The 26,401-nt window shown below is 39.7% G+C and overlaps 1 protein-coding gene across 1 annotated transcript in view; it reads right to left on the bottom strand.

Moving 5' to 3' along the window:
* The window catches only part of PCCA (propionyl-CoA carboxylase subunit alpha), a 476,636-nt gene that overhangs the window by 25,204 nt on the left and 425,031 nt on the right, over positions 1 to 26,401 (bottom strand). The window contains exon 22 of the mRNA XM_044286403.1: positions 1,868 to 2,008. Within this exon, the coding sequence (XP_044142338.1) occupies positions 1,868 to 2,008 (141 nt within the window). The remainder of the gene's footprint in view (positions 1 to 1,867; positions 2,009 to 26,401) is intronic.

Here is a 26,401-nt window from a genome sequence, read left to right as displayed (position 1 = left end):
ACAATTTTTCCCTTATTTTTCACTTAAAAGGCTTAAAAGGGCAAAATGTAGCGGAAGATTAAGCTTGCTTCTGTGGTAGTGTAAATTGTTAAAAAGGCACATGGCAGATCATATAAATGTGACTTTTATAAAAAATATAAAAAAGTCATACTTTTAAAGGAGGCGCACATTCAAAAATCAGTTGAGCACAGATGCATTGTCACATACAATTAAATGTAACTCTTCGGCATAAAATATGTCACACTTGTTTATAAAATGACGGATTATTAGCCTACAATTACAACAAAACACATTTTAAATATAGCATTCGCCCTTTGATAAATGAGGTGAACCAAAACAGCACTTTTGATTCGTGATGTAAGGATTTTCCTGGCGAAAAATACTGATACCAATGTGTTGATCTAAATGGTTTAACACATGTGGGGGAAAGTCTTAGATTTTCTTTTTATTCACAAAAAATAAAAATAAAAAAGAAGGATGTCGAGGACGACCAGAGGTCCACCTCTTGTACTGTTCTGCACAGTATATTATCTTTATTAAAGCGGTTTTAGGTCTCCATTCCCTTTAGTCAGAAATGTATAACACGTGGACAGTGAAAGAGGTTTTTCTTTTTGCAGTTTCCCAATGCCGTAATACAACATACTGAATGCAAAAAATGCAGACATGAAATCTGACTTTTTTTTCACCATTTAAAATTTCTAAACCTATTTATATGGATTGAGGTACATATATCATTAAGAAGGAAAAAAAATGAAAATTTTCACAACTGTGCCAAATGAGTGGTAGTCTTGAGAAATCATTATTTATGGATCAGTCACATATGTTCACTAAAATGGAACTTTCTTACAGTGAATTGACCTTAATATACTTGGCGATATTTTATCTGTGACCTAGAATAAAAACAGTAAGACAATGCAAAAGTGCAGATGGTGAGAGGCCCACCTAGGCTGCTGTGAAAATTCTGAGCATTTTATATCCTTTGGTTCCTTACCCTTTTAGGCAAGCTTTGTGTCTGTTCTGAGGATATCTGAATTCTCTCACTGTAAATAGCATGAATTCATCACCCTTCCCTTGAAGTACTTCCTCACATTTCCCGAGAGCCTCCCACCCTCTAGTTTCAGAAGGTGACCTCTTGCTTCCCTCCTGTACCTTGTTGAAACCTTTGATATATTTCAACTTTTTATTATTTTTAACATATCCTTTTCCCTTCACTGAAAATGCCTTGGCTCCTTGGTGCATTTTGTCTCTGCATTTAAAGGATTGATCACCACCGACAAAATCTTAAAACGTTGGAGGGGGGGGGGGGGGGATCACCCTGACTGACTGGAATCTGAATAGGTAAAATCAGAGTTTATAATGAACATTATATATATATATACACACATACACATACACACACATCTAAGAGCATACAGCATACACACAGTATACAGATACACTTGGGAACGGTAACAGATGAAAAGGTAAAAATTGAATAAAAAGATGCTCAAATAACAGTATCGATCCCAAAGCTTCCATCTGTATGAATGGTATTCCTATGGGAGGAGTGAACTAACAATTCATCTGGAGAACATTTTATTATAATAATAAGTCTAGTTGTTATAGATAATTCTGTACTTTCCCATCGACAAAGACAATGGTGCCTAGTGAAGCAGAATGAGCAGATGACAGTAGGGCTTGATCCAAACGAGACTACACACAAGAAACCGAGCCTTACCTTTTGTATCATTTTACTATAACCACACAAAGGGATGAATACATACATGTTATGTACATTTTTTTTAAACAGATTGAAAAAAATAACACGAATGTAAAAAAGTTAAATAATTTTGAGATTAAATATAAATTATAAATCAGAGGCACTCACCATATCACCAGGCTTAACGGAAACGGCCACCACTGTCCCTGGCATCGGTGATCTCAGAATACTGCTGGTGTCCTCTTCCACCTTCTCTGGCATGTACTTACTAAGCTCTGCCGCATGCTTCGTCAACACTTGCAATTTATACTTAAAATTAACAAAAGAAATTTACCAGTTAGTAATGTATACTATGAGATAATGTGTCACACATTCAGCCAGTGCACACATTATGGGATTAACAAAGGTAATGTATTTACTGCTGTTCTATAATTATGTTTACAGCTATTAGCTCACAGCATTGCCGAAATATTATACCAGAATAATACAGTCTGACAGCTTGGACATTTTATTTTAAAGCAATTTAATATGGAATAGTTAATGTGTAATATATCTATCTGTGGTATCTATCTATGGTATATCTGTGGTATCCATCTATCTATGGTATCTATCTATCTGTGGTATCTATCTGTGGTTTCCATCTATCTGTGGTATCCATCTATCTATCTATCTATCTATCTACCTGTGGTATCTATCTATCTGTGGTAGCTATCTATCTATCTATCTGTGGTATCTATCTATCTATCTGTGGTATCTATCTATCTACCTGTGGTATCTATCTATCTACCTGTGGTATCTAGCTACCTGTGGTATCCATCTATCTATCTATCTACCTGTGGTATCCATCTATCTATCTATCTACCTGTGGTATCTATCTATCTGTGGTAGCTATCTATCTATCTGTGGTATCTATCTATCTATCTGTGGTATCTATCTATCTACCTGTGGTATCTATCTATCTACCTGTGGTATCTAGCTACCTGTGGTATCTATCTATCTATCTATCTACCTGTGGTATCTATCTATCTACCTGTGGTATCTATCTATCTACCTGTGGTATCTATCTATCTACCTGTGGTATCTATCTATCTACCTGTGGTATCTATCTATCTATCTACCTGTGGTATCTATCTATCTATCTACCTGTGGTATCTATCTATCTACCTGTGGTATCTATCTATCTACCTGTGGTATCTATCTATCTACCTGTGGTATCTATCTATCTATCTACCTGTGGTATCTATCTATCTACCTGTGGTATCTATCTATCTACCTGTGGTATCTATCTATCTACCTGTGGTATCTATCTATCTACCTGTGGTATCTATCTATCTACCTGTGGTATCTATCTATCTACCTGTGGTATCTATCTATCTACCTGTGGTATCTATCTATCTACCTGTGGTATCTATCTATCTACCTGTGGTATCTATCTATCTACCTGTGGTATCTATCTATCTACCTGTGGTATCTATCTATCTACCTGTGGTATCTATCTATCTACCTGTGGTATCTATCTATCTACCTGTGGTATCTATCTATCTACCTGTGGTATCTATCTATCTACCTTTGGTATCTATCTACCTGTGGTATCTATCTATCTACCTGTGGTATCTATCTATCTACCTGTGGTATCTATCTATCTACCTGTGGTATCTATCTATCTACCTGTGGTATCTATCTATCTACCTGTGGTATCTATCTATCTACCTGTGGTATCTATCTATCTACCTTTGGTATCTATCTACCTGTGGTATCTATCTATCTACCTGTGGTATCTATCTATCTACCTGTGGTATCTATCTATCTACCTGTGGTATCTATCTATCTACCTGTGGTATCTATCTATCTATCTACCTGTGGTATCTATCTACCTGTGGTATCTATCTATCTACCTGTGGTATCTATCTATCTACCTGTGGTATCTATCTATCTACCTGTGGTATCTATCTATCTACCTGTGGTATCTATTAGAGATGAGTGAATTTCAGGTTATGAAATTCGTTCACACTTCGTTTACTGGTAAAAGGTGAATTGCGTTATGGATTCCGTTACCACGGACCAGAATGCAATTCTTATGCCTTTAGAGGCATTCCGTTATTCATTCTGTCATGATAGAAGTCTATGGGCTGCAAAATGGATCCGTCCGGTTTCCGTTGTGCGGGAGAGGATTCCCCTGCATAACGGAAAAGGGACAGATTTGTTTTGCAGCCCATAGACTTCTATCATGATGGAATGAATAACGGAATGCCTCTAAAAGGCATAAGAATTGCATTCTGGTCCGTGGTAACGGAATCCATAACACAATTCACCTTTTACCAGTAAATGAAGCATGAACGAATTTCAAAATATGAAATTCGTTCATCTGTGGTATCTATCTATCTAAATGTGTGTGTATATGCACTTGTTAGCTACACGATTGCAACCTTAACTCAACTTGGCTTTTGCTGTTTTAAATGTCAATTTAAAGTTTGCTGCAACTAATAATGTTTTATAGTTTGAGAGTTTTCATACTCCTTTTCACATTGCCATCAGTCATATGGTATATATAATTACATTATACATTTCCATCCACCATTCACCATTGGTGGTTGAGCTCGATATATAACCATTGTGGTACTAGAATTTACATCCGCTCATCATGAGTCATTAGCAATCAGCGGCTCCTTTTTCTTTTCTGCTATATAATTTATTATTACTAATGACAACAATAATAATGGAATTCCTATTAAATCTACTTCATAATATTAGCGCGGATCACGTTGAGATATGCACATTGAATGTTCCAGTTTTGGGCACTGGTTTCTACTTTTTGGAGCTGGATACATTTTGCATTCCAGGGTGAGATATTCATGTTGTATGTAAGGGGTCCGTTCATCTTTTTAATTCAAGAACCATGCACTGCACAAAGGGGGAAAAAAATATCAGATCCCTGAGCATAATATACCCTTCCACCAGTAGATGGCAGTAGGTCTCTTTGCGTAGCAACACTGGTTGGCTCAAGATTTGCGGTAGGATTTAAGTCACACACGGTGTAGTTTGCACACGTAACACTGATACACATTTCTGTGGTGTTTAGGTATTTGAACACTGGTCAAGTAATGGAAAGGCTTTGCATTATAGGCTGAAGTATGTGGTGACTGTTGGGAGCAATCATTTATTTTGCCTTGGATTCTTTCTAATGAGATCTACCAAGCACTAATGGTATAGGCAGTATTGTATTCTTAAGGTTGTCTGTTAATAGATTATACTTTCATTACAGTACATAGTAGCCCATGTCAAGAGCATGAAATGTTTAACAAAGCCTTCCTATTAATGGAAGACATCCAATCAAAGCAATGGCTGGTAATTTACATTCTATAATTAAATAAGCTTTACAATGTCATGGAAACATTTTCCATTTGACATAGAAATACGGGCGATCGCTAGTAAAGCTGTTAAGATTTGAGAATGTGTTGCTCGTCCAATTCCCCTAATCTGACAGTCTGAATAATAACATCTTGGGCATGTATTTTTCCCTCTCTCTCTCTCGAGTGTGTGTTTTGCAATCAAGAAATACAAGTGTCTGCCAGATTCCGAGGGATATGATCCTGAAAGTAAAATTACAGTGCAAATAAAAGCTTTTTGCTCCAATTAAAATTTGCCTGACTCATAAGTGGCAGGGAAATAAAGCGCGGCGAGTGCATTTTCCTGTCAATCTAATAAACATTCAGGGCAGAGGGACTATTTATCAAAGATAAATTGAACTTAAAAGTCATTCATTAAACCTATGGGGGGAATATAATTACACAAAATTGCACAGTTTTGGGATCGGTGGATGCCGGCCGAATCCTGCTAATAAAATACCCAGAACATGCAGGGATCACAATGTAACGTTATACTATCTGGAGGCCTTCAGATTACTCCACTACGTAAAGCCCTTGCTCATTTTCAGCTTCTTATCGCAGAGTGAAATTCAAACTTGATATTACCCTATTGTGTAATAATGTCACTTACAACAATGGCAGAATTCATCTTTACAATTTGTCTGATATTTAGCACATTGTGATATGTGGGCACAGATATAACACCATGTACAATTAGACTGGATCATACACATGAGATCTATTAGAGAAATATTACACAATATCACAATGAAGGGTGACGGATTTCCATATTGGTTGGCAATTGCTATTCTGAGAGCAGTTGGACATTAAAGAGGTATACAGGTTCTATAAAGTTATCCCCTATCCACCAGCGATACAAATTTGTCAGGATCTATTCATGAAAAAACTGGTGGGCTTTTCATGAAAGTTCAATCAGTTTTTTCTGCGATTGTGTTCAGTATGTGCAATTTTTCCCCATCCGGATTTTATACATTTTTCATGTACATGAAAAAAACCTGAAGAAATACGAACCACATCTCCGAGCACCCATCAGTGAGAAGCGCACCGGATCCAGATGCAATCCATTTTTCATGTAAGCCCCATTCACTTCTAAGGAGTTAGGGCTGCGCACAATATAGAACATGCTGCGAATGCTAATGAACGCAAAGATGATGTGTGAAAAACGACAGATCCATTTAAATGAATGGGTCAGGATTCAGTCTGGATGCTATGCGTTCACTACACGCATTGCATCTGGATGGAAAACTCGCTTGTGTGAAAGAGCCCTTAGATCTGTGGGGTCCTACTGCTGGGATCTTCACCAATCATGAAAATGGGGTCCCTGTACCCTGTGGAGCGGCCGGTCAGGCATGTGTGCACCTGCTCCATTCATTTCTATGGGAGTTCCAGAGACATCTGAGCGCTGTACTCCGCTATCTCCAGAACTCCCAGAGATATGAATGCAACCACGCACATGCCGAATCGACTGCTCCATTCATTTCGAGGGGCTCTATGGGGGAGGGGTCCCTGTTCTCGTGATCGGTGAGGGTCCCAGCAAATGTACAAGCGCATGCAAAATCTACAGCAGAATAAATAGAATGGGTTGGCATACTGAATCTCTTATTACACCACGCAACAATGATTTTGCTAATGAGAGAAAAACATGTGATTTATACTAAAATGAGCGAGCTGATTCCAAATATAAACTCGGAATTTTCATTTTTGCGTTTTAGTTTTTCACTCCCCGCCTTCCCATAGTCCTAACTTTTTCATTTTTCTATTCACATAGCCTTATAAGGGCTTATTTTTTGCGGGACAAGTTGTACTTTCTAATGGCACCATTTACGGTTGCATACCATGTAGTGGAAAGCTGGAAAAAAAAATTACAAATGGGGTAGAATTGGAAAAAAAACGCAATTCTGAATTAATTTTTTTTTACACTGTACACTATGCGGTAAAATTGACCTGTTATCCTCATTCTCCAGGTCAGTATGGTTACGATACCACACTTGTATAATTTTTCTTGCATTTTAATACTGAAAAAAAAAATGTAAACCTTTGAGGACATTTTTTTTTTTTAGAACCATATTCCGACCGCTATAACTTTCTTGTAGTTATGTGTACGGGGCTGTGCGACGGCTCATTTTTTGCGTGACGATCTTTTTTTTTTTTTTTTCAGTGATACCAATTTGAAGTGTGTTCGACTTTTTGATCACTTTTTATAAAAATTGGCCGTTTCCCCCCCCCCCCCGTTACACCATTTGCTATATGCCTTTAATATTGTTATATTTTAATAGCATGGGCATTTTCACACACGGCGATGCCTATGATGTTTATTTTTTATTGTTTAAGTATTTTTTATTTATTTTTTTCCATTTTTTAAATCACCTTGGGTGACAATAACTGGCAATCATTAGATTGCATATTGTGTTCATTGATGTCTATATAGACACCATTTTAACTACACCAGTAAAATAATGCCACCTAGTGGCCTGTATTGGTATAGTCATCTAATAGGCACCGAAGCCTACTTGAGGCTTCAGCCTATTCGATCAATATAACAGGTTCCACGATCTCAGCCGGGGAATGCGGTTACCGCTTCCGGACTGCGCAGATGCTATGGTCACATTTGACCACGGCATCTGAAAGGGAAAATGGATGCGATCAGCCTTATGGCTTGCATACATGTGCCGCGGGTCTGTGCTATTTAAAATAACTCCCGGTGACAGGTTCCCTTTAAGATGGATAAACGCAAATGTGTTAATGATCCAGTCAATTTCTGCTACATATGTGGCAAACACAATACTTATGATCAGCGCAAGAATCTGACAAAGCGAGTGCGTCTTGCAGCTTGGGATGAATTTGTGCTAGTAGTGCAGAACTTCCTTGGGAACAGACGAGCTGCAAACTATGCTGAATTAGTAGACAACATGCTTACAGCATATGAACAACTTGGCTGCCGAATGTCATCGATTGTGCATTTCTTACATTCCCATCTTGACTTTTTCCTACACAATTTGGGACACGTAAGTGACGAACGTGGAGAGCGGTTCCATAAACATATTTCCAACATAATGGGGGACTACTGCTGGTTTTTACAATGGGAAAATGTAACCGTTCACAAATGTAAAAGCAGATGCCTGAAGCACTTTCAGCAGTACTGGGCCTTGCTCAAGTAAGACTTTTAAACTGAAAAACAAGACTTTTTGAAATGTTGTTATTCCATTACATTTTCATACACTGTTTACTATGCAAACTTTGATGTAGATCAGGTAATTGTTGGAGTAAAACTCGTTCTGTTCAAAATTATTCAATGCTTTCCAAGTGCTTAATTCATTTAGGCATACTTAGGCATAGCAAAATTTAGTGACGTGTTACAACAATTCTGACTTCGGATTTCTAATCCGCACACTCGATTTAGTATAGGACAAATGGTTTTTGCCCAGTAGCAGACGGAAAGTTATATTTTTTTTTTGTTGCGTGGTGTTATGATGTCGTTTTGATCATTATGATGTCGTTTTGATCATTTTCTAAATATTTCATGATAAAACTGCATAATTAGCAGGGATTTAACAAGATATAAAAAATATAATAAGTGGATAGAAAACATAATTGAAGATGAGCAGTCCCTGTTACAAGTGGCACTCGCATAACGGTGCCATGTGTGTTTTGATAGCAAGCATTTTCCTAGCTACTGTTTGTAGTGCTGGGTTGCTCTTGTTGTGACAGGCTGCAGTGAGGGGGTAGCAATCCTCCCATCACACGGGAATGAATAAACTCCAGAGATGCTGCATACAAAATGCTCTAAACTCAATACCTACACCAGACAAGGGAAGACCATTCCTCATCCACTTCAGCCCGCGTCTAGAAGAGACTGTGAGGTCAACAAGGTTGAAATGCACTTATACAGAAGTGGGCATGAAGAGATACATTAAAGGGGTATTCAGTTTACTTTTTTTTTTTTGTTTACATATTAGGAAATTATACAGTTTTCTAATATATATATTTAAAATTCTGCATACAGGCAGTTGACCCCTATATGCATCAGAATGGTATAGTCCATGTATGAGTCCTATGTAATGCATCCATGGCCTAACTGAAACATTGTATGTCATGTGACACGCCATACACCCTGCTATTCAGTAAGCAGCAGTATTAGATGAACTACATGTGCTAGGTCAGCACACAGGACACATTCATATGATAAGTAAATAGGACTAGTGGTAGAATTGTGATTTTCATTGTGGTTATTGCAATAACTACCTCACCGTGTCCCTGTCTGTAGTGATTTGTAAAAAGGCTGCCTGTTGCTAAGTGATGTCATGTTGTTAATAAAGTTTAGTGTAAACGAAAAAAAAACAGCACACAGAAATCTGCTTCTAAACAGACAGACATGAGGTGCTGCAGCAGGTAAATACTGTATTATACACTGTATATGTTCTGTTCCTCAGAACACTAGTATTCATCTGTTAGATATCAAGGCTGGCTTCACATATATCAGTTGTGTCCGGCCAGTTTAACGCTTGGAGGCAGACACAGCTGATATTTGTGTATGTGCACTTTAAAGGGGCTGTCCCATCTGGCACATTGATGTCATATCACTAGGAACATCTGTAATTCCAGGCCTATCTCCAGAACGGGGCCCTTGAAGTGTAGGAGAGTACACTGCACAATGTACAGCTTGGCAATGACAGAAATATCCAAGCCAACTTGGCTTTTTTTGGAGTTTTCATAGTGGTGAACAGAGGGTAGACTCGAATGCACGGCTGCTCTCTCTTCACTTTGGGGGCCCTGTTCTGGAGATAGGAGTGGGTTGTAGGGGAGGACCCTCTCCTATCTGACACTGATGGCATATCCTAGCTATATTCCATCAATGTCCCAGACCATAGGCTGAAGGCACTGAAAAGAAAAACCAGCATGAAGTATTTTTGCCCAGTGCTATTTGACATCTGACATCGAAACTGATTTGCTGGGTGCCATGAACAATTACATAAAAATCTATGGGATAAGTTTTCCTCTGGCATTTCTATACCATTCTGCAGGGAAACAGAGCTGGATTGTTGGACATACAGTGCGTAAAGGTGCTCTAAACAGCACACATCAACCCATACCCATTCAGTTTTTAGAATAGCCCTTTAGCAGACCATCCATGATGTAGAAGAAGATCTAATAGAATATTCAAAGTTCAAAAGCCAACTATCTAGTCATTGTTTTACAAGACATAAGGGCCAGTGGACATCTCACTATATGCTCTATCAACATATCAAAATATCTATCCACTATGTTGGAAAATAATTTCAACTTTCATCTACAGTGTATGTGGTTTGTGAAATTGTGCTGTAATCTTAGAAAAGTCTTTCCACAGATGGTCATCCTAAGCCAACACAACTACTATTTTATCCCAATTTATGTGTTCTTATCAAATTTATGAAACTGATTGAAACTTAAAGAAGTCCTTTTTGTCCTCCTCAGTGCAGCTTTCATTACATATTCTGGTTGCAATGGTTAACAAAGACAGTTTTGGTTTCATAAATCTGCTCCTTTATGTATTAAAATTAAAATTAATGCAAATATGGCAGAACTAGGAAAAATGTGTACAGTTTTCTATTACATACTCATAACTAATGTATTTTTCAACCACTTGATATTCTAAGTATCGGATTACATAACGTACAATACATACTTTGTCTGCTTTACCCCATGTCTGACATGGTAACACCACAGGTGCTCAGTTTAGTTTTAAAGAGTAACTTCTCAGAATAAGACGTGTATGCACATGATGAGTAGCACTATATCTGTGACTTGCATCCTGTATGTATGACCAGTTTCTCTGGTCCCCTATCTCGGCATAGCACACCATCAGATGCAGCAACAATACGGAGGACAATATGCAGCACAAAAACTGAGCAATGTAGCTGTGTATCCAGCAATAGGAAGATACATGTAAAAAACCTACTGGATGCAGCAACAGTGTCTGTGTGTCTCTGCCTCTGTCTTTCTCAAGCAGCTCACTTCTTCTTTCCCTCTTCCCTGCCCACAACCTTTTATAAGTAGCATGTAACTAGATCCCTTAAGCTGGATCTTACCTGGTTGAAGTTAGGGTGAATGATCAATGCAGGGGGATGAGGAGTGGTGCACAAATAGAAAAAGAGGCATTCTTCCCTAATAATATATGTAACAATGTTTCTAATACTCACTTGTACTATTCATTTATGTAAAGTTTGTTGATAGGACAGTGACTATTTAAACATCATTCCTGAAACTGCTCCAAACAGTAGTTGGGAGATCAACAGATAAAAATTGGGATTATTTTTATTGAATAGCATTATGCATTAATGCCAATGAAAATATTTTGTGTGGATGCCTAAGTCCCTGGCAGATATAATTTTTTTCTTCCCTGTGTGTGTATAATTGTACAATTTCCATTTTTTTTCCTAAAGTTTTTTCTGCAGTCACCTAATGTGCAACAATTTTTTTTGGAACGGTCTTTTATCTTTCCATGTATGATAGGTATTAGGATTTACCATGACTGTCCAATAGATACTAAAGTGCCCTTTACAAGAGCCGCAAAATGGCCTAGATTATCGCTAATGAGCAGTCATTGTAACGCTCGTTAGAGATTATCTGGAGGTGTAAATGTACGTTCATTCATCACAAAAATCTCATTTCCTGGCGGCAGATCGTGCTGTGTAAACACGTTCTGCTGCAGTGAAATAACGAGTCGTTATGGGGAAGGCGATGGCATTAGTGATCACTCCTCCCCATACTATGGAGGAGATCGCTGAAAGTAAATGTAGTGGTCACCTCCGCTAGCGACCAGCAGATTGTCGGGAAGGAACGCTTCCCTCCTGACAATCTGCTGGTACATTATCCCATGTAAAGAGACCTTAAAATGTGCAAAATGAGAAACCAAGTCCTGCATTTTTCCAGACAATATTTTGAAGGATTATATGATGCCTCAATATGTTATTAAGAGAGGATAATGAAAATTTACTTTAAACTTAAATTATGTCTCTTAAGATCTTAAGAAATCTCTTTTGCTAATACAGCAATAGTTAAATATATAGATGTCACCCGAACTTGAATATATTGTATCACTATTAGGGCTCATGCACACAACCGTGCCTTTTTTTGTGGTCCACAAATTGCGGATCCGCAAAAAACAGATGTCGCCTGTGTGCCTTCCGCAATTTGCGGAACGGAACAGGAGGCCCATTATAGAAATGCCTAACGGACAAGAATAGGACATGCCTCATAATTTTTTGCCGGGCCACGGAACGCAACAACGGATGCGGACAGCACAGAGTGCTGTCCGCGTCTTTTGCGGATCCATTGAAATGAATAGTTCCGAATACGAAATCAAAATACGGCCCGTATATGGAACACATAAAACGTTTGTGTGCATGAGCCCTTACTCTGTGGCATTTAATCCCTTCACATGGAGATTACTGAGCGTACTGATCATGGCTGTAAAATGTAAGAACCTTACAGAGTGCTGATGTCACTTCTGCTGTATGGGTTATTTAGAAAGGGTTCATGCAAGGAACATTTAACTGTCAGTGTGGGTAAAACACACCTGGATATAAGGATCAGCTCATGCATGAAATTTTCCCTGCCTGAAAATGAAAGCTGTGTATTATGTGGGATAATGTGTTCTTTCACCTGTCTAAAACCATGTGCCATTTGGTCTTATGTATTCATATATTGACAGAAGTTCTTGCTTTCAAGGGGAGATTTACACAAGTGTATTTTACCTCAACAGTCCTTTTTCTCTGGCAAAACAGGATTTCATCTCAACAATCATGTTGAAAAAAAATTTTTTAATTTTTTTTTGTACAGACCTAATGAATAGGAAACTGAATATTAAACAGCTTATGTTTAACTCTTAGATTGGACCCTCAAGGTACTTTTACACAGGCAGATTATCAGGAATAAACATTTGTACAAATGCTCCTTCCCAATAACTGACCACACGATGAACAAGCAAATGCTTGGGTGAAAGCATAGCTGAAGTGGCACCCAAGATCATAGTTTCTGGGCAGCACATCAACTGTGAATCCATATGGGTATGAGTGAACGGACGGTGCGTTCCTGATACCTGCCTGCTCAGTCGCCTGTGTAAAGAGGCCTTTATTCAAGAAGAAACCTGCTAAACAAAAACGGTCAATAAAGATGAAACCAGATTGAGTGAATCACCTCACATTTTATTTACAATCTTTACTCAGTATTTACAGTATGCTTTTTGTTTTTCCCTTTTGGGCCCCACTTACACCCAAATACTCCAGCTAAGCTATGAATTTCAGACGGACACCAATGAAGATGGTCATATTCACCAGATGATTGTCTGCAGATTAAGATGAATCTGTGCTTGGGGACAGCCCGACTATTACCTGGCGTCTGCTCTTGAGGAAAAGAAGGAGCAAACATGTTTGTTGCCCCAGAAATGAGCACAGCGAGAAGTATCTTCAGCCCCTTACATCCTTCTTCCTATTGCTGTAAACATTCAGCTGTTATGGGTATGCATATTTACGCTACACGCTATTGCAATGGATCCTCAAGGATTTGTTCAGCTAGTCAAAGGTTTACATATTTATTTTTTAACACTGGAAAGTGTTCTAAAAAAATATTTTCTAATCACTTACAATTGATGTTCTCCATTGTCTCAAATGAGACCTAAATAAACGAAATTTAGTTATTAAAAGGGGTTGTCTCACCAAGGCAACCTTTGTCCACATGCTCCCATTAGGCCATGTGGACATCACAGAGGGATGTTTCCCATGCAGTAACTCCATCTATTAGCAGGAGAAGGAGGTCACTCCCAGTGATAATGGCTAGTCACTTGAGAGGTCAGAAGTCATATTCACATCTATCAGTTTATATTCCGGCAGTTTCCTTTTAAAAATGTCATGTCAAGTTGAGACGGCTTTTTTTGTTTTATTTTTTATAAATATATTTCTTCAATTCATACTCCTCATGACAAGTCAAACTATTGATGGTACACTGGCTGGTACCCCAAGCTATCATGAGACTTAACATGTCTTAGTACCAGATTCCAATAAAGAGGTATCTGGAATAGGCGCTATGAAAACTCAGTGCTTACAAGTTCTATACACTTTATTATCTGTAACTGAAACTCTCACAATATTAAGATCACCTGGGATCCCAGTTTCTGCTGAAATGTATGGCATGTCTGATTGACATGTCCTAAAAGTTAATATATAAGAAACCAACTTTAAAAGGGTTTCCCACCACAAACCCTTACGGCATGTTGATAGGTCAAAGAACGTTACTTGTTGGTTTCGTATTGTGTAAAGCAAGGTAACCACTGCAAATGGTGAGATGGTGGACACTACAAGGTGATCACTACACATATTCCTAACCACTCAAACTCTCTGGCAAAAAATGATAGATAACATATAGAACACATCTGATCAGCCACTATATGGTAGCAAGGAAACAGAACATCACAAATTAGTCATTTTCCTTATCAGCAGCAACATTAGTCCCTTGAAAGCTGACATGCAGAGAGAACAGATTGCTACACCATGTTAGCCTTCAGTAACAGCATAAACCAGTAAAAGACTAATTCAAGATAACAAAAGCACCTAAGGTGTTCGAGGGCCTACACACAATGCAATTAAACATTTAAATGCTTCATAGTTTTACATATTTAGCACTGAAGGTCATGTCGAGCTTCGGGGAAAAAAAAAAAAGTGCCTGGGGTAAAACCGGTGCAAGAAGCAGCCTTCTGCTCTAGTAGGCACGTTGAACAGCCTAAGCAATAAACACATCCGAACAAAAAAACATTTAACGTGAAAGCTTGTAGACGTCCTTCTCTTGGAATAACAAGATGAACAAGGTAAATGAGCAGATAGCTGTTGGGAAGCCATGTGAGCCGCACGGCGGTGTACATCTGCACTCACTAGACTTGCCTGTTAGCATAATGCTTTGACAACTCCATCAGCGCAGTCTCAAGGTAGCTGTCAATCAGGATGCATCATTTAATTCAACAGTACTCAGAGGACTTTCCCCTGCAACCCACATGACAGCACATCTACAGCTCTATTTATATCCAGAAGCCAGTTGTGTTTGCAGCGCTGCTGTAATTATAGGAAGGAGGGAAAAAACACATGCAACAGGTAGCAATGTTATCTGGATTGTGATTTTCTTTACCATGATCCGTGCAATGTGCGATCTCACTTTACAGTCATGACAAATGACAAAAGCGCTATTAGTCCCCCCCCCTTCACATCCGCCTCTGTTCAGACAGCACTTCATTTGCAGCTATCTATAATTAGATTAATGGTGTAGTGCAGTACAAAGCGGGTCCACTTCACATCAGATAGCATATGAATTAGGACAAACACTTATTTCAATTCCAGGCAGAGAAAGCAGTGACTAGGGTATTTAGCATACCCTTTATGGAAGAATGAGATGTTAATTGTGTACCATTACCACTAAACTGCTTGCTTGTTGTATAAATCACTGTGCTAATTGATGCAGAGATAGAAATGTAGCCACAGGCAAGAAAGCAATGGAATGAGAGTGCTGGAGATGGTGGATAAAGGATTATCGAATGAAACCAGATGGAGATGAGGCTCTTTTGAAACCCTTGCATTCTGCCCAAAAGCTGCACTTCTGAAAAGTACAGAAAAACTGTTGTACTGAGGCTGGAGGACAAAAAAAAAAGAAATGGCATGGCATTTTAGATCTGAAATACCCTTGTACAGAGGAGAAAAAAAAAAGAGAGAGAGACCTGCCATGTATGCCGATTGTGTGGAAGAAATGAATGTGCAGCTTCCCTATTACAATAATGCAGTTTAATGGAGCTAAACCACAGAGCTCTTTTGTAAACCTTATAACCATCAAATCCACTTGTTAGCGGTCTTTCAGCAGAAATTCTTAAAATACTCTACGTTTTGCAAAGTAGTCACTACAGCGTAACTAATGTTCAAGAACAGAAAATGGAAGCGTCTTGAACAAGAGACCCTATAATATCATCTAGATGAATAGGCAGTACAGGAACCAAAGCGGAAATAACGTTTACACTGTTCAGTCAATATATTAAGTAGCATGGCCAAGTGGTGACAGCAGATTACTGCACTGGGAACCTGAGAATATAATAACAGCTACACAATTGAGATATTTTAGCACACAACAGAGTAAAAGGAAAAATGAAGTGCTTTAATTATCCCTAAGTGGGCATCAGCAAAAACATACAGGAAGCACTTCAGCATTGACTGCCAGAGACACGAGTGCCCTTTCCTGTTCATGACACTTTTATGTTTAGTAACTGAATATTTTCACAGGGACAGCTAATAAAATACTACTGGTCACAACATGATCTGTTAAAAAAAAAAAAAAACGGGCCCAATGTTCGGGCATTGATAGATGATAACATCACAATCTCTACACAGGTGGATGTAAACTTAATGTGGGAGGTGGATTATCGGCAGCACATGCTTGATCACACAGGAAGATGTGCTGCCGATAATCAGGCATCTTTCATCCTGATCAAAGATGCCGAGTCCAGCAGTAAAGATACAATCCAATACAGGGTCAGCAGAAAAACACCTAATTCCAGCAGTTATAATAACCCTTAAAACTGATACGCTTTAATTAAATTACTTAAAAGTATGACACACGGAACAAAAAAAAATCACTGATGTCTCAGATAGATCTAGCTCGAGCACGAGACTAGGGCGAGACTACAGGGCTAGTGTCCCCACCTGTCACTATCTGTTTATATAGCTGCCTGCGGTAGATCTATCTGAGACATCGCAGTGATTTTTTTTGTTCCGTGTGTCATACTTTTAAGTAATTTAATTAAAGTGTATCGGTTTTAAGGGTTATTATAATTGCTGGATTTACCTGATCAAAGATGCCCATCAGCTGATAAATGAGCATTTGCTCATTTATTGGCTGTGCGATTATAGGGGTCGATTATTGGAAACAAGCATCTCTAGTCTAATAATGCCCAAAATGTAAAATTCCTTTAATCCAACATATATAGAGTGCAAAATAATAAAATAATCTAGACTTTACCAAGACCTCAGGACTGAACCAAATTAAACAATGATGGGACCTCTGAAACAAAGGGATTATGACATTTATTCTGAACTGTCTTCTCTATCCTTACAAGTAAATTTTATGTACTAATCTGTGACCACTCCCCCCATCCCGCCAAAATAAAAATAAATAAAAATAAAAAAATATATATATATGATCCGACTGTTGCAACATTAAAGGGGTTGTGGCAACTTATTAAGTGATCCTCTACTCACAAGATAAGGGATAACTAGCTGATCCCTGGGTGTCTGACTGGTGGGACACCCACCAATCCCGAGACCGAGGGTGTCATACCCTCATTCTGATGGAGAGGTAGGTTGTGCATGTGCACTGCGGCTCCAGCTGGAAATAGCCAAGCCAGTTTTGAGCCCTATAAGTATGGCTAGGCTTTCAAGAAGTCTGAGATTCAGAATTTTAAATAGCCACTTGTTTATTAAGGACAGGAAGATAAACCATAAATCATAATGATTTTATAATTTGGGGTGGAAAACTGGAAACTTGAATCACTTTTTAACCTGTGGAAAACAGATCATTTAGCTAGTACTTACTGGTCCCTTGCTCCGCCAATGCCTCCGTTTCCACTGCACACAGGCTACAGGCTCACGAGTCCAGACTAGATGCGTGTCCTTCTCTTCTTGTTCAGCTGCATAATAATAAATGGAACTGAACAGAAAGAGAAGGGTAAAGATCCAGTAGGAACTCACGCGGATGAGTCTGCAACCTAAGTACAGCAGACACAATGGCCCCAGCGAAGCAAGGAATGCTGGGGAGTAGCTATAGGGAAGCGGGTGCATAGGTAGCAGTTGCTACTTGGCCCAGGAGCCGGAAGAAGCCCAAAGACCCTTGTGCCATATAAGAAGACTTGCATTATAAAAAGTGCATGCTGGGAGGGCTCTTTCATAGATTATGCCATGGGGCACAGAATCTTCAAGTTACACTTCTGGCTGGAGGAAAGGGGTTAGGTCAAGAAATTGGCATGGGGGCTGGGGGGGTGCCGTTTCAATTTCTGCCTCAGGCAGCATGAAGGCTATGTGCTTCCCTGCCCCTGGCCACAAAGTACTGAGGGAAGGGGCTCAAGCTGAACTCTTGCACCAGGGCCCCTGAGCCGTTCGCTACGCCCCTGCTTTGTACTAACTTAACGATCTTTAATCTAACGGATAGTATAAAAAGCAGGGGTGCACCTAGCCTTTCTGCTGCCTGATGCAAAAACTAAAACAGCCCCCCCCACAATTTCTTAACCTAACCCCTTTGCCACAATGAAAGTGCTCATTGCCCATGGCCCTTCCGCTGCCCCACTCTTGCCCCTACCTGGTGCTGCCTGAGGCGATCGCCTCAACTGGCCTCATTGGTGGTGCACCCCTGGTATAAAGGACGGATTACCTAAAATGCCTGGAGAACCCCTTTAACTTGATTGGCAGCAATAGAGGTTAGTGCTGAGGAACAGCTCCCTGTTAAGGACATTTTACTACTTATTACTGTATGACAAGGTAAAATAAACATTTCCTCCACTAAACGTTCATCCCTTATAAAATCTTGACAGTTAAAATGTGACCTATTTGCTTGTGGATTTGAGGATTAAAGCAATTCCCAGCTAGCTCAATGATCTCCTCTTTCATCAGTGTGGTGTGCAAACTCACCCTGATCTGTTTCACAGCGTTAATGGACCCCGGTCAGTAGAGAGAAGCACACTATCACGAGTGTTTGATTGACTTCATTGATGACAGAATTACTGACACCTGTAAGTCTCCAGAGGAATGACAGTAACATGCTCCCACAATCAACAGATCTTGTAACCACAGTATGGGCATCAAGCAAAGCATCGGCAGAATGCAAATGACAGCAGGGCTCATTGAATTTAAAATGTGTGCTAATTTCAATGCCTGGCTGCATTAAAGAAACTTAATGCCTGATTGGTTTCACTTAACCCCTCACAGCATTTCTCTACACTTCCATAAAGTGACGAAAGAACGGGATGAAGGTCATACTGTCCCAGGAGTCAGGGAAGTCGTGAAAGTTCATCATTTTGGGTTCAGGACAACAAAGTAATGAGACTTTCAGATAATCCTTTTTAGAAGCCAAGTTGATGATTTTGCCTGGGCTCTGGCTCTAACTAGACAATCAAAGGGACCAATGCAAACATGAGAAGAAGAAGAAGAAGAAGAAGAAGAAGAAGAAGGAGTAACAGCCTCACCCACCACCACAAACGTGCTGCTATTTGTCAGGAAGGGGGGAAAAACAGCCTGCGTTCCAGCTCCAGATCATTAATCACTCTCTAGGCCTTTAAGAAGTAGCCCATTACAGCTAAGAGCTAAAGGCCAACGCTCTCCTCACTTGCATGTCAGCAGTGCCAGTGTTAACAAGGGAAAATATATGGCTTGTGCTATTCTACTCCAGTCCCCCATGCCTTTGCTCCCTTTAATTGAAAGAGGCAGTTAAACACAAGGTAAATCATTCAGTTAGCTGAGCTGTTTAATAACATATAATTGATCATGTCAATATGTCACTGAGATGTAATGCATCACTGTCACCACTTTTTAAGAAAGCCAACAACAAGCGCTTAAAAATGGATTTTTATACTTGTCATTTCATCTAAATCCTATGTGATTAGCATAGCCCCAAAGCTTCCTGTGGCGCTGCACTGTTAACTTTCAGATTAGTTATTTCGTCACCTGCTATACATAATACTTAGCAGGTATTAAAATGCATGAAAGGCTACAAAAACTAAACATGAGAAAAATTGGAATCAGAATTACAGCACTGGAAGACTGGGCAATTCAGTCTCTCTCAAATATGTACATCCCAGTAAGAGGAAATATACTTTTCTATTTCCAGATGCTGAAAACTGGTCAAGAACTAATGCTCGTCATAGCTGAGGGGTTGCTCCAAGCACCTGCAACCTTATATTCACACTGCGTGGTCATGTTGCTTATTTGCTACAATTTTCCCAAAAATTACAAAAAGTGCAGCATTTTGGGAAAAAATATGCAAAATACATAGCAAAATATGGTAAGAGCAGTGAGACTATGGAACTCTCTGCCTGAGGAGGTGGGGATGGTGAGTACAATAAAGGAATTCAAGAGGGGCCTGGATGTATTTCTGGAGTGTAATAATATTACAGGCTATAGCTACTAGAGAGGGGTCAGTGATCCAGGGAGTTATTCTGATTGCCCGATTGGAGTCGGGAAGGAATTTTTTATTCCCCTAAAGTGGGGAAAATTATCTTCTACCTCACAGTTTTTTTTTGCCTTCCTATAGATCAACTTGCAGGATAACAGGCCGAACTGGATGGACAAATGTCTTTTTTCGGCCTTATGTACTATCTTACTATGTTACTATGTAAAATAGTACATGACTGCAACTGGCAAATATACCCTTACCATTGTGTTAACATGTTTAGCTTACAGGATGGTAAAGGAAATCTTCCACTGAATTATTAGGTCTGGGATGGAGAAAGAGTGCGTTAGGTCTCATGCACACAATCTGCATTTTTTGCGGATTGCACGCGGACCCATTCATTTCTATGAGAAAGCAAAAAATGTGGACAGCACACGGATGCCATCTGTGTGCTGTCCGCATCCGTGCGGCCGTAAATCTGTCCTGCCAAAAAAAGAAAAGAAATAAAACGTCCTATTCTTGTCCGTTTTGAAGACCAGAATAGGCATTTTTACAATAGGGCCAGACAGTAAAGCGTGGGATACACATGGCTGGTCTCTGTGTTTTGAGGATCCGTGATTTGTGAAACACAAAACAGATACGGTCATGTACATGAGACCTTAGTGAGACAGGAAAAGAGTAAAAGACAACATTTCAAGTAATATTTTTAACTGAAAGTTATAAAAACATGAATATGAACCTGGTCCTGTCAATGAAGGAAGGGCTTACAGAGGAAGCAGGGCAGGGGAAGGGTGCACAGTGTGGCTCGGGCTCACCCTTGTGCACTTGAAGGGGTTGTCTCACTTCAGCCAATTACATTTATCATGTAGAGAAAGTTAATACAATCCATTTACTAATGTACTGTGATTGTCCATACTGCTTCCTTTGCTGGCTTGATTAATTTTTTCCATCACATTATACATTGTGTGTTTCCATGGTTGTGTGTGTCCATGACCATCCCGCAATCCATCAGTGGTGGTTGTGCTTGCAAACTATGGCAAAAAGCTCTGGCCTCTCAGGTGGCCAGGACCGTGGGAGCACACATAGGCTACATGCTTTTTCCTATAGTGTGCAACCATGGGCACCGCTACTGGATAGCAGGGTGGTTGTAACCATGGAAACGAGCAGTGTATAATGTGATGGAAAAATTAATCAAGCCAGCAAAGGAAGCAGTATGGATAATCACAATACATTAGTAATGGTTTACATTAAGTTCCTCTACATAATAAATGCTCCTGGTCCCCACACCGCCGCTGCTTCTCCCTGTACACAGATGAAAAACATCCAGTGTTGGGGGGGGGGGGGGCAGCCAATGGCAGGCGTGGACGAGCCTCCCTAGCATCGCGGGTGACGCTAGGGTGGCTTGTTCCCATCCCTGCCTTCACTTGGCTGCTCCCCCCCAAAACCGGATGCTTTCATCCGTTTACAGGGAGAAGCAGCAGTGGAGGTGCGGGGAGCGGGGTAAGTATATTCCCTTTGAGGGGCCCGTCACATTGGGGGGGGGGGGGGGGGGGGGCTGTTTATGATATTGGATAACCCCTTTTAGGGGCCTCTGCCTCTTAAATTTGGCATCTTACTCCAGGGGCCTTTTTTTTTTTTTTACTTAACGCCAGTCTTAATAAAGCTGCCTCACAGCTTCTCATGACATATGTTACAAATGAAAGCCAACAAAAGGAAGCCACACTTTACTCCAAAAGAAAGCAGAAATATGATACAGCCTGATACATGGATCTTCAATGAAGCATAAACCTGAAAGCACCTATGACTTCAAATATCACTAAAATACCACACATGTAGCGTGCTTCCCTTCACTTGTGGCCATAATTACTATGGTGCAGGTTGATGCTAATGATACGTTGGCAGACTGTCATTGTGTTCTTGAAGAGGAAAGTTTGACTTGATGACAACAACTTTGCTTGCCGTCTGTGGTGAGGCCATGTGCAGGTGTTTAAGAGATAAAAGTGGAGGCTGAACCTGACAGGTGACCGCGAGCTGTCTGAGATATAGGTAAATATGACACAGTAGTAATTTGCTGACATAAGTGGCACTTTCATATCCTCAAAGGCAACTGCAGTGACAATGTACTGTACAGTTCTCACAAAGAAGAACATGTGCCGCATTTGCTATTTGGCTGGCAGCCCTTGTTACCTATCACGGCTGTAATGAGCAAGACAAGAAAACTCCATGACAAGAAGAAGGCTGACAAGTATCAGAGATCTTTTCAAAGCCTACTATTTAATTACACGAGAGAACCTGCCATCTGCTGGAACTAGCGCTTCCTATTCTGCTACCTAGCTCCTTTTTATGTTGTTGGTGTAATTACAAGTTTATAATCTACTTACTAAACCAGCTAAAAGGTACTATTTCAAAGGCCTATATAATTATCAACACCACATTGAGGACTGTTATGGAAATGTGCAGTTAGGCAAGTATGATGTTACATGGCAGGTATGAAGAAACACAGTATAGGGAAACCGATTCCTCTTTGCTGCTATGTTTGCTATACCCTTTATATATACACTTTTACATTACATTTTTTTTTTTTTCAAGCAGGCAATATGGTGGAATAACATATGACTAAATGTAGCTGTATGAATAGGTGGCATAAAAGTTAAATTACCCTTGTGCGTACATCTCTATTGCATTCTTACAGTCAATATTATCAAGAGACATTAATAAGGACTTGTCAGATCTCCTCACATTTACCAAACCGTTGGTAACCCTATCATTTAACAATTCCGGAGCTTGTTTGCTTAGAACTCCGAATTGTGCAGTTCCTTTTGATAACTGTCTGTTACCAATTGGGTCTATGCACTCTCTGACACTATCCATTTAGTGCTGCCAGTGTCAGACTGTAGGGACACACCCCACTGGTAAATGGGATGGTATCACCCAGTTGTCAATTTATTCATACTTTTCTAGGTGGAATACCAAATGGGCAGCACAATGCAGAGTTCTAACAAAGCATACTCCAGAATTGTTATTTCATGGGGAATTTATGCTGACTGGATAAGTAAAACTTTATGTGAACTTTATGAGTACATACATTCTTTCCTCTAGAGTACTCTTCCTTAAAAATATGCTGCGCAAGTATTTCACTAGTCTAAAATATTGTTATGTAAATTAGCTTGCGTTTTCTTCCCCTTCCTGGAGCTTTTCCTTCAAGGAGGACATAATGATCCATACAATACACCTAGTTGGATGGCTTTCATACAAAAACAGTAAACTTTGAAGTTGATCCGTATTCAGATTCTAGATGAGGAATGCTGGCTACTCAGAGCAGAAGAGGCACTCAGACCCTCTAACCTCCATATACTAGTAACCAGCTAACCTTTTTCGCACTGGCATACTGACAAGTGTATATAGTGGCATTGTGGGGCAAATGCAGAGAAAAATATCACTTTTAGGCTTCCTTCACAAAATTGTTTTGGCTTGTTTTTTCAGTGCAAAAATACCTGAAAAACCACATGCTTTTTTCTTTGTGGTATGCTGTCACAATCGGGCACACGCAACCTGAGAGGCCACAAGAGGACACTATGGCATTCACTGCACCTGTGACCTTGGCTGTGACTGTAAAGGGGAACTCCACTTCCAAATTCACTTAAATCATTAGGCCACCAAAGAGTGAAGCAACCTCCAAACACGTCCACACACAACGCTGCCGCCATCCATCAGTACGGACAGAGGGACATCACGGTTACAGATGCACAGCACTCAAAGGAATGAAAAAAGCATTCTAGCATATGACAGGCAAACCTCTAGCACACTGATTTCCAATGGTAACACAACAAATCGGTACTTAAGAGGGTGTGGGTACATTTAGAGGAGCAAATTTAAGATTTACTACATACAAAACGGTACAGTGCTAAAAGGGTACAAAAAGATGACAAAAAAGGGACATACAGATATGCAAACTGTCCAGAAGTAAAAAGGATAAACTAATGAATCGCATACCAATTAGATCAATGAGCTGAACGTTGACCGGTCCTACAACTAGGTGCATCTCAGAGATCTGACAGTATGTAACTTTTAAAAAGGACTTAGCAGGCTCCTTTCCCTCTCCTCTTAAGGCTACTTTCACACTAGCGTTCATAGGTCCGTTCGTGAGCTCCGTTTGAAGGAGCTCACGAGCGGACCCGAACGCCTCCGTCCAGCCCTGATGCAGTCTGAATGGATGCGGATCCGCTCAGACTGCATCAGTCTGGCGGCGTTCAGCCTCCGCTCCGCTCGCCTCCGCACGGACAGGCGGACAGCTGAACTCTGCTTGCAGCGTTCAGCTGTCCGCCTGGCCGTGCGGAGGCGAGCGGATCCGTTCAGACTTACAATGTAAGTCAATGGGAACGGATCCGCTTGAAGATGTCACCATATGGCTCAATCTTCAAGCGGATCCGTCCCCCATTGACTTTACATTGAAAGTCTGAACGGATCCGCTCAGGCTACTTTCACACTTAGAATTTTTTCTAAGTTATTAATGCAGACGGATCCGTACTGAACGGAGCCTCCGTCTGCATTAATATGATCGGATCCGTTCAGAACGGATCCGATCGAACGCTAGTGTGAAAGTAGCCTTAGTCATGTGACAGCTGGTATTAAAAGCCAAAAATGGAAGGTTGTATGGTATAAATTTTTAAGCCAAAAACTTGTACGAAATTGACAGGCACTAAATCAAATAGAACCACTAGAATTATGTAGCCGATTATAATGTATTGTGATAAAATAACATATCCAACTATGCCCTAAAAATAGCGAGGTCAAAAAGTTTTGCCAAAAAATAGCAATAAAGATGAATCTGTAATAAAAACAGCAATAGCAATATAAAAATCCACTAGATGGCATTTAAAAATAATAGCTGATCAATGAGTAAATAGTCCAATAATAGATGCAGTCTTTAGGATAAATACATTAAACTCTTGGAATTCTGCCAGTATATTTTGGTAATCAGCCGTCCCTTGATACAGATAACCAATACCTCTTGAGCTTGGTGAAAAAAGGAGGGAGAAAACAGTCTCTTAGGATATAGAGGTGAAAATAATGACGATAATGAAGATGTTAAGGAAATTAAGGGCATTAATAGATATTAATAGACGGTCTTCAACTGATAAGATAATTTCTGTTGTATCTCCAAAATGCTCATATGGACGTATGATAGTAATATGTAACTAAATAATATTTAGTCCAGGACTAATAGGTGGACATCACATTGAAAGTTCAAAAATTCGTAAGTTCAAATATTGGCAAGGAGAACAGTAATACAATAGTACTATGCTAATGTGTCTATCATTGGGTACCCAGAAATATGTCTAATGTGGCGTCCCTCACGACATGTTTTCACCAACCTGTACCGCTTGTTTGAAGGCCGTTCCCTGTCCAAGCTCGGCATCCCACGTGGATAGGATGTGAACGCTATACCATGCGTAGTAAGATGTGATCACTAAGGCTCAAGTGGTCTGTGCCGCTTGCGTAGTCTGCGCCGCTCTATGTCATGTGCTTATCCATGCAAACATTCATAGGTTGAGAACGGGAAAGCAAGGTCCTGGTGATGGTATTGAAAGCGCTTTCAAAAAATGTTGGAATAAAGTTCAAATCTCAATTAGAACTTCATCTGTGGATCCTGTTTTGTGAGTGCTATTAGGATATTACCAGACGCATTTCGGAGTGTATACTCACTCCTTCAGTGGTTGCACTGTTTTAGGATTTCTTCCATTTTTATAGGTTCCACCCTCATGTTAATAGGACAAAGTGAGATGGATCTTCAAATAATAGAGTGGGTCTTTAAAACATGCAGTGGACCATTATCACTAGATATCTTATCAGGATTTCCATGCGTTTCCCATACTTTTTTTGTGGCCTGGTACGATTTTTCTTCTATATGTTCATTAGTGATTGTATATCATTAGTAATAGCTTAGTTTTTTTTGTATCTCAAGTTGCAAAAATAAAAATATAGCTAAATAGAAAAATATAAATAAATAAAAACTTTATAAAAAAATGGTTAAAACCTTAATAAAATAAATGTATCTGCAAATCGTTGACTCCCATATCCAAAAATATATATATTAGTGGCAATAAAATGCCTTTAAAAAAAAATATAAATGATAAAGGATCATTGTGACCCG

This window comes from Bufo gargarizans, chromosome 3 (genome assembly GCF_014858855.1).
Source record: "Bufo gargarizans isolate SCDJY-AF-19 chromosome 3, ASM1485885v1, whole genome shotgun sequence".
NCBI classification, from domain to species: Eukaryota; Metazoa; Chordata; class Amphibia; order Anura; family Bufonidae; genus Bufo; species Bufo gargarizans.
The sequence above is the reverse complement of the archived record's forward strand: the minus strand, read 5'-3'. Positions and strand labels throughout refer to the sequence as shown.